Source organism: Chaetodon auriga, chromosome 24 (genome assembly GCF_051107435.1).
Source record: "Chaetodon auriga isolate fChaAug3 chromosome 24, fChaAug3.hap1, whole genome shotgun sequence".
NCBI classification, from domain to species: Eukaryota; Metazoa; Chordata; class Actinopteri; order Chaetodontiformes; family Chaetodontidae; genus Chaetodon; species Chaetodon auriga.
Window position 1 is genome coordinate 10,806,731 of NC_135097.1, and position 10,338 is coordinate 10,817,068.

At 44.2% G+C, this 10,338-nt stretch overlaps 1 protein-coding gene across 4 annotated transcripts in view; it reads right to left on the reverse strand.

The window, feature by feature from the left end:
* ppargc1a (peroxisome proliferator-activated receptor gamma, coactivator 1 alpha) overlaps window positions 1–4,173 on the reverse strand; it is a 248,124-nt gene extending 243,951 nt beyond the window's left edge. For all 4 annotated transcript variants that reach the window (XM_076724433.1, XM_076724427.1, XM_076724432.1 and 1 more), the window contains exon 1: window positions 3,960–4,173. In XM_076724433.1, the coding sequence (XP_076580548.1) occupies window positions 3,960–4,040 (81 nt within the window). In that variant the 5' untranslated portion in view covers window positions 4,041–4,173. The remainder of the gene's footprint in view (window positions 1–3,959) is intronic.
* Window positions 4,174–10,338: the final 6,165 nt, after the last annotated feature.

A 10,338-nucleotide genomic window follows, 5' to 3' on the forward strand; every position in this document is an offset into this window, starting at 1 on the left:
CTCTCCTTTATGCTCCAACCGCGCTGCTGAATCTTTAAATATAAGAACTACAACCAAGGACAGCGTCACACTCGGGCATTGGTGTGTCAATGTGTTGCTATGATGCTGCTGTTTGAATTATTTAAAAAACCGTCTGTTAAATTCATAGTTTGTCCTTTTTAAAACCATGAAAACATTATAGAAAACATGGTCCTCTGCATCAGTACCCATGCAAACCCTCAACCAAAATCCTGCCCTGTAACAAACGCCAAAATGCAGCTCTATGTTCAATTTAGAGCGTGTAAACATCTTGCAGCAAAAACTCTGGCAGACAGTTAGCAGGTCAGCAGTGAGTAAGTGGCGGCACTTTCACAAAGTCTTGATTAGATAATTACCCATCCATATCTTGGCAATATGTTGCGAGGGAACAACACGCTTCTCATTATACTGCAGACAGGCCCTGCTCCTGTGTGTTGCTATCAAAAGCAAGGTGTTCAGCAGGCTCATACTTGTTGATTTTTTTTAAAAACATGAATTAGATACTCCTTTGGGGGTCGCTGGAAGAGGTGGGAGTAGTTCTAGGTACAGGGTGCACTGAAACCAGGACCAACAGGAAGTGAGTTTCTGTGGCTTGGAAAAGGTTTTTTGTTGGGTGATTTGAGTCTGCGACACGGGGCGTCGTCGTTGTCACTAATCAATTGGGTAAACTCAACAAAGCACTCACTGACGAGTATGAATAATAGACTAAATGACATCAGATACGTCCTGGAGCTGCACTGGAAGCTGTGAGACAAAAGCACCCTGACCAACCGGAGTCGCAAGCGCAAACGCCATCGCGATCCCTCACCGGCTTCCCACTCACAGACACCGCCACTGGTGTTTAAAATGGCAGCGCCGGCGGCTCTTTAGTGGCACCATGGGAACAGAACCTGAGACTCTGCAGCGGTGCGTGAGTAGTAATCTGTCAGCAGGGATGTGTGTTTGAGCTAATTTAGCCTTTGATAGCATAAACATTTACTGTTCTCCCAGTCAGAAGTGATGACGTGACAGATGGTTAGCCGATTAACGAAGGTGACCTCTTCAAAGTTGAACTGACAGTCCAAAAGCCAAATGATTACTTTTCTTAATTTTACTTTCAAATCAGGGGGGGAAGAGAAAGGACAAAACTTCCAATGAACACTTTGTCAATCCACTCAGCAGAAAGTTTCACCGTCTCCACTCTCCTGTCAATCAACGCAGAGCACATCATCCTCAACTCCAACAAAACTGACAGCAGTGAGTCGACCTCTCTGCTGAGTCTGTGATCTGAAGAGAAACACAAGTCACATGCTCCAAAAAAAAAAAAAAAAAAAAAAAAAAAGTTTTTATCTCGTTCTTCTGCCGTGACGTGCGCCTCCGCTAAAACCACTCTGGCTCCTGACTCATTACACAGAAAAAGAAGTGACTCGCATGGATCAAATACTGTACATAAGAGCCCACACAAAGGAGCTTTCATTTAACCAAGCCGCTGAGTGAGTGGTAACGTAACTTGAGCCTCGCTGTGATGAAACATGCTGTAGGCAGGAGCAGACACATTTAAAAAAAAAAAAAAAAAAAATGCATTAGTCCTTACTGCTTCTGAGAGCGCGCCGTGTTACCTGCAGCTTTTTCAAAAGTCTTGAATGATAGGGCTTCACCCTTTTGAGCCCGGCTGCCAAGCGCTGGCACGCTTTTTGTCGAGACAAACTGAATACATTGCTTTTGAAGAGCGGCGAGGGCCGGGCAGGGATTGGAATTCTAAAAAGACATGCACAAAATGTGTGATGAAACTTTCAGCACCGTGGACAGCAGCCCTGGAGAGGCCTGACGGGGGGGGGGGGGGGCTGAGAGTGAGGCACAGAGTGGGACCAGGGAGTGAGATGGAGTAAAGTGGGAGGCAATGAGTTCATTTGATAATTAAGCAAAGGCTTCAGCTTCCCCACCCCGCGCATTTCAGCTATCCCCATGTCTGCTCCTTCAAAAGTGGAGGCGCTTACCCCAAAACACACACACACACACACACACACACACACACACACACGCTCCTGCGGCAAGACCCAGCTTTTCCACAGTTTTTTCCCCCCCATCTCTGTGTCTCAGGCTGAATAATGCAGGGCCTTTACCCAGCGCTCAAGCATGAGTGGATAATCTGGCCACAAGGACAGGCTGTGTCAACATTTCCCTTTACTTCCTTATTTATTTATTTACCCACCCGCCGTAGGACTTGGGGAGGGCAACGGAGGATACGTGCATGGCTAACAACATGCTGGCCAAGCAAATGACCCGCTTTCAGACGGTTCACTTTTTTTTTTTATACCGGGAAGGACTTTTAAGGGGAAGAGCGCGGACTGTACCAAACTGAATCTGGGAGGTTACACTCAAGCTTTTCAGGGAGACCAGAGTTTTGTTAAGGCTAAGTTTGGTGACAGCAAAGATCCCCAACGCTCCAAAACCCAAAGATATTCCGCGTACAGCCGCATCTAAAGGAGAAAAGCATCTGAGAATAAGCCAATGAATTAAAGGCACATTTCCCCACATTTAAGAAGCATCAAATAAAAGTCATGAACTGTTATTTTTAAGCCGTCTGCGCTCAAGAAGAACACGACGGACGGGCGCGAATCCAGCCAGCATCTCCGCTGCTTCGCCAATTCTTCATTGTGGATTTAAGTGTCTTAGGTTTGTGAATGTGCGGCTCCCGACTGATGTGCCAAAATCCATTTTGCAGCAGAAGCTGCAGGGGCTTAATTGTTGCACATTGAAAATGCCAGTCACAATGACTTTGCAATCCCGAATCATGTTTGTGGTGGCTTTTGTTTCCCCGTGCCTAAATAACTGTTACAATATGACTCTTAGCACGGCCAATCGCAAGCCCGGGCTTTAAGAGCCTAATCCTCTTTAATTTGTGATTACTTGTAATTCAAAATGGTAGCCCACTAAACCACGAGAGATTTATTGTTCAAACGTCCTCCGTCACTGTATTGCAACCTGGATACTGATAACAGAAATAAATATCCTGTATATATATCCTGAGCTCTCGTGGTGGCATTCAAGTAAATTAGCATAAAAAATCACTGTACAAACAGTTTGGCATCAATCATTGAGCATAAATTGCTAAATAGCTGGGAGCCCTCTTAGCATTCATACAGAACGATTTCATTGGCATTCTTGTGGCAGATGACTTTAGCCTCACACATTGCTCGCACAAATTAGAATGTGAGAATTAAGAGGGATTTCATACAGCACGATAAGTGTATTTTAAAGGCAGAACTGATTAAGCTTGAGGGAAGAGGGAGGAATTAGGTAATTATCTCCAAACAGACGCCACTGCTGCTCTGCTGTGAGAACAGGCCCCGGCACTCAGGGATCAAAGTGCTCAGCATCAAGTCTCCCCTCAAACACGACGCTCAGGCCGGGTCCGAGTTTGCTTTACCTGGCTCCAGCTCACCTGTCTGGCAACCCGCGCATCTCAGGACACATGAAAGAGCCTTGTGATCTCCGCTGTGAAAAGCATCACTCAGTCCACATAACAGTGAACATGACGCATCTCAGTTACTTCAAAGGAATGCTAAGTTTGTGGTTGCCTCTTACTTATTAATAGAATTCCTGGCATAAGATTCATTTTGTCTACTAGGTTAATTCATTATTGATTTCAAGGGCAGGATGTTTGAGCCCCTTTACAGGCAGGCGTGGAAGTTCGGCAAAGCAACATTTCAGAAAAGAAGTTTGGGCGGTTTTTCCATTTAATTAGGCTGCGACTGGAACGTGAAGCTGCAAAAGTTTGGGACAGACACGCTGGTGGGATGAAAGATGCGGACGCGGGTTCGAGACCCTCTTGCGGTGCATTCAATTAAAGTTGTCACCTGCACTCACCTCGCGTGCTGACTCACTCAGAGTAGCCTTTACAACTTCTTTGACTATTTCTTATCAGAGACGCCGTTATGTAGTAGAGAGTCGTGTCCTACCTGCTCGTAGCAATTCTCCCAGGTGAGGTTCAGGAGGCAGGAGGAGAACAGCTCATCTTCGGTCCGGGCATAACCGTCCATGGTGTGCGCCAGCCGTCTCGGTTGGAGGAGTCTGCGGAGTTCTTGCGTCGCAAACGGAGATTTTTTGTCTTTTTAATCGTCTTCCCTCGACGGGTGTCTCTTTCTCTGTGAGTGTGTGTCTGCCCCGCTTGCTTCTCCGTCCGGCGCCGTTGAAGCTATCAAACGAGCAGCGGCGGTGTGCTGGCTGCTGCTTCCCTCTGTCACGTGGGTGGCTTCTCCCAAAAAAGAAAAAACACAAGTGCTGCATGCTTTTCGGGGGCGATGGTTCCGAAAGTGGGGTCCGCGGACCGCCCGGAGGTGTCAGCTGCACTGGGTCAAGCGTGGCCCCGACGTGATGAAGACCACTTTAATTTGACAGGCACTTCTGATCGCTGATCTATGATCTCCTTCACCTGCCCTGGTCCTTGGGAATCAGTGGTGGAATGTAACTGAGTACATTTACTCAAGTCTGTACTTTGCTTGAGTATTTTCCATTTTACTCAGCTTTATACTTTTACGCCACATGCATCCCAGGGGCCAGTATTGTACTTATTGTCCTCCACTACATGTATTGCTTTTGAATTTTGAGTGTTTCTGATTAAAAAAAAATGCATTGTGTGAAGATTTTTGTGCACTTCAGGGCACCTGGGCTTCAGTGGCCTGGACTCTAGATAAATAAGTTTAATTTTTTTAGACTTCACTTTACAAAATAAAAAACTTTTCTTTGACTTTACACCAAAGACTCGTGACTTCACTTGGGCTCGAAACTTTTAATTTGGAATGGCTTCCTCCCAGACTCCAGAGCTAAAAATGCACCTGATAAAACTCTTAATTTACCTGACAATGGCTATACTTTGAATCAAACTGTGCAAGCTGGAGGGAAATGTGTGTGTCGGTGCAGACCAGCGCAGACTACCACATTCAGACATACAAACTATGCTGTCGTCAAGAACAAAACCTGCAAAACATTCAGCTCAAAAGTGACCAATGATTTATCTGTGGCACAGGAGTAAAGCGTGAAGGCACAGTGAATCACTTTACCGTTAAATGTTTGAAAGTTTCATTGAAAGTAACAAAAACACATTTTGAGAAGCTCAATTTCTATCTTAATTCTATCCTTTTTTGGCAGGAAAGGCAAACAGGTGCAATTAATACATTAATTATGGCTGCATTCCATGTAGTCGATCCACTTCCCAGGCCCTGGAGTTGTGCATGCTTGCTCACTGTCATGGCTTACTGGACCACCTAAACTGAATGGAGCTATCGTTACAGTCATTACTCACACCTGTGTTTTTGCTGATATGGCAACTCAGAAAATCTGCGGAGAAAAAGACAATTCTGCCCAACATGAAATCTTCATGGATGTGCCTCCTGTTGACAAAATCTTCAGTCTAATCTGAACTAAGAGCAAAGAAGCATTCTGTCACACAGTTGTCTTCTCAGGCCCGTGTGGGCATGCACGCTGTTTTTGACTGACATCGTCCTCACTCTCCAGTTCGTTTTGTTGCACCTGTTGCTCGGGGGCGACACCTTTATCATTCGTACAATTAATACAGAGAGACAGGTGGCATCATGCAATTCCTTGCTCAGCTTCAATGTGGCCAGAGGTCAAAGCAGACAGAATGAGTGACTCCGCCTGTGTGAATGTACGGGGCATTTAATTAAGATTTCATTACGTTCATTTAGCTGACGCTTTTATCCAAAGCGACTGAGAATAAATGCACTGAGCCATGTGAATGAATAACATGCTGCCTGAAGTTTTCTTATAATATTGCATTTATATTTCTATGATCACTTGTGCTGAGAATACACCCTTCGACCAAAACACCTCTTTCACTGTCAGGTTAGGGTTACTATCAAATTGTGTTGGGGTTTGGGCCATTCCCCCTATAAAACCCATGATAATAGTTTGTACCTCATTCATGTTGACAGCACGAAATATAGCAGAGCCCATTGGATCAGAGATACATGTAGCCAGGGGCTAATTTGCATCAGGTTATCCCCAAATCAGGCCAGTGAAATAGAACAGAACACACAGCAAGCAAACAAATTAGGGAGAGATGGATGTGAAACTGTAAAATGTACAAGTCAGTAATATCACACAATATGGTCATTTTGACATGCAGTATAGCAACTGCATACAATTACCTGACTAGCCTCTTAGGCTAAAACTGGGGTTGCTGACCACTTTTGTGTTCCATGTGCCATAGTCCTTCGCAGTGCACAGAGGCTTGCTCCAGAACATGAGCCCTGCTCTTTTTATGGTGGCCATGTCGCCTTCAAGAGGCTGATTTACATCCGAGCCACCAGGTGAATGCAGTAAAGTACCTGCTGAGCCAGAGAAGCAGCAGCAGCAGCAGGACAACCACTGCTGTCATGGAGGGAGCTGTCTGTCCACACTGGACACTTGAATCAAGACTGCACCTGGTGTTGGACTCTCTACATGTCAAAACACACTTTTTTAAGATGATAAATCAGGACAATCCATGCAAAGCTAATTCAGAAGGTTGAGTTTCGAAAAGCTTCACACCGAGCACCTCAAGATTTGTCAGTCTTGATGATGGGTTTATGTACCTAAAGAATGACTCGTGGCTCATGCATTAGACAAATTAGTGCAGGCTCATAGCATCGTCAAACATGTTAATATTAAAATCAATACAAGTGGAAAAAATTGGTGAGAAATAATCTAAATTAAGTTATTTTTACAACAAGTTTGCCTTTAAAATTGAGCCTTGAATGGAGCATTTGATTGTATTTGAATTGTTTTATTAGACTATGATGGACAATGAGGCTTTAATCAAGCCCATTATGATGGATTAAAATGAAAAGCCGGCCTGATTAAAGATTATACTCCTACAGCTTTAGACAAAACCTTGAAGTTTCAGTCGAGTATGTTCACCATTAGAATAATTGTAAAGCATTGTAGAAAACCATCCTCCTTCAGAATAAAAGCAGTACAATATTGTACCACAGAATTTGTTATCTACGTGCAGCCATGCTGAGCGCTGAACGTCTTTCAGCTCACTGCAAACTGTACGTGGAGGGCTGCTAGCAGAGCTCATTTGGAGAGCTGTCTTTCAGCACACTGTTTATTGTGATGCGAGAGCCGTGCAGTTCGACGGGCCTTTTGTTCATCAGCTTTCTTTGCTGGCCTCCTTGTTTGATCAGATGCATTGGCCACGCATGATGTACGCCCGTTTGAAGTGTGGTCAGTTGGCACGGCGCTGTGCATTTTCTTTTTCCTGGAGAAATTGTCAAGAGTTCACTGCAGTGGTGAGACTGCAGGATGATAGAAATGACAGCGAATGTCCCCCATGGTGATTGGCCATAACACAGCCTACATATTTCATCTAATTCATTCTCACGAGGCTTGTTAGCTGTGTCAATACTGCAAAATTGTGGAATAAAAATACATAAAAATGCCTTCGAAGAGCAACAAAATAAGGGATTTTGCAAGGCTTTGAGCTTTCTGTGACAGTTGCAGGTCTGAGTGATTTTACACTTTTTGATTATAGAGCTGCATATTTTAATAGTAATGCATCATTGGGGAAAAAATATGGTAAACCAAACTCAGTGCTTTGAAAGAAAGCAGGCCCCAATCTGGAGGTAAGCAAAAAGATTGATGCAAGCAAAATGAGGAGCAGTTTGTTCTTTCGCCTTATCTGCCACCATCAACCATCATCTGTCCTGTCCTGTAGATTAATTTAAAGATTACAGAGTGCCATACATTTGCACAGTGGAGGAGAGTACCAAAGCACAAGAGAAATCACAAATAGCATGGCCGGCTTGCTCCTGAATCCATGGCACAGCTCAGCTCGCTCGTATACTTGTGCCTGTAGCTGCCTCTGATCGGCTTCTTCTTCTGCCCAGTGACACATGAAAGCTTTTCACGGAATCAAATCAACAGCCCGAGATAATTCAGTGTGACAATGTAGCAATTGTGTTAGTGTGATTTTATGTGGGGATATTTCTATCATTCACACATATCCTATGAAGGCTGCGGCAGCGAAAATTGGGTGAAAGTTCAGGACGGCGGCCGATCCGGCAGCGTCGTGGGGAAGTAAATGAGGTCAATTCAAATATTGTGTCCCTTCTTCCTACAGGTAGTGGCTGCACCTTTCTGCACAGGTGCCTTCAGTAGGAGATTCATTTCAAACTGGCAGCCCATTTTAAACATGCAGTCTACATGCCAGATCTCCCCTACATAACCAATTTATCAAGCCTAACCCCGCGGTACGTGCATATACTCCCATATCACAGAGAAGGCTGGAAAGCAACTGTCATAGATGGCATGATTGAATTGTTCCCTTGCACTGTCACCAGAGGGGCTATTACTTCAAATTAGCATACAAATTCAAACCAGGACAGATGGATTTGTCACATTCCAGTCGCCATCTTCCTGGAAGATTGGCCGTGCTTGTGCTGTGTGATGGAGATAAGACACCTGTCTCGTCTCCGATTGGTGGCGGCGTTGGTGGTTGCGAGGGGGGAGGAAGGACAGGCGTGGGATGGGAGTAGGACCGGGTGTGGGGATGGATTTCCTGAAACGCTGAGGTGTTCTGCAATAAACTTCCCTACCCACGGTCTCAAATGATGATGAGGCACCATCCAGGACTCTGTGGGTGGTAGGAGATTGAGCTGGAGCGAGGTGATGATTCACACTGTTTGGAAACACGCTGAACAATACCTGTCTGGTATTTGTTTGTGTTTGCTACTTTTGGTGAGTTACTGTCAAGGAGCCACATAAACCGAGGCCGAACAGGGTGCACAGATGAGTGTGCTATGAACAGCTGCGTGAGGAAATGTACAGTACATCCCTGACCTCAAGTCAGTTTTCTGCTTGAATGGCTAAAAGGCAAACTACAGATCTCATTCCGACTGTCAGAGCTCAAGTTTAAATATCTAAGGATTCCTTAGTGAGAACATGGGAAGTAGGGCCACATGCACTAACGAAATACAAGTTGGAGACATAATGATTTTCATTTGTAATTATGGCGGGGTGAATCAATGGGAAGTATTGAGCATGAAAATCTGTCCTTACCTCAGGATCAATTCCATATAATTTCCAGATCAGCTCAAACTAATGGGTTTTCTATTGGCTTCACTTTGGAGGGAGACTAATCTCTCTGGCACCATTTTGTGGTTCTGTGTACGTTCCCAAGCAAAAGGCCAGCCACTTAAAAACATGTCTCCCAACAGTCCAAAAAATATTAAAGCACACATGCTAATTTCCTGACTTAGCATATTACACAATCTGCAGGCTCAATTTAAAACTCCCTCAGCAGGTCTGCTATATCTGCCTGCCTACTTCCAGACACTACAGAGAATGTGAAAAATGCTTACTGGTTCATTTCTGCCTCTATCCTCAGGTCAATGTTATGTATATTCCCTTACAATTGATGTAAAGTTGAGATGCAGAACAGAGGAAAGCAAGGTTACGCTATCATTAAAGGCGACTGTGTACCCGCACAGAAAGAAATGTGGATTAGAAGCAGTTAAATAAATTGCTTTTTAAAAGGTGATGGAAGAGACAGCCAGAAATAAAATGGGGTCTTTGATTTGCATTTGTCATTGTGCCCAGACAAGGTATAGCTCAGACTCACTTGATAAAGGAATATTGCTTTTTCGTGCTTCCAACTGCCCTGCACGGAATAGTTCCATCCACCTGGAATAGAGCTGAGACCACAAGTTGATTAATGAATCGGTCGATGAACAGAAAATCAACTGACAACTATTCTGCTTTAAGCGTTTGTCATTTTTCAAGCAAAAACGTCAAATATTTGTCGGACGTAGCTCAAACGTGAGGCCGTTTTTCTTTGTCTTACATGATCGGAAGCTGAACGTCTTTGATCGGACAAAAGTCAGCTGAATTTGCATTTTTCAGGGTTTTCTGACATTTTATAGACCAGTGATGATTTAGCGTTGCACTCTGGGAACATTGTAAAACACATGCTTCACGTTTTGCTTTTTCCATTTTAAAGCTCGTAGTTCACAGCCCCAACTGACTCAGATGACATCACTCAAGGCGATTTAGCAAATTTTCACATCTCCCTCTGGAGCCGCTGAAGGCGCTACTGAACTTTTACCCCCACACTTGCAGCAGACTGAGGTCCCTTTTAATTGACTTAATCTTAAAAGTAACTGGCAGATTAACCGGTCGTACAAAATAATCTTAAATTAGATCTGACAAAAGCTTGTCCATGAACCATTGAGTTCAGGTATACAAAATTTGAAAAATTTGAGGCACAACCACCTTTAAAATGTACTTCTTTAAAGTTGAAGGGCCGTAACTCATTACTATTAATTCCTACAACTCACA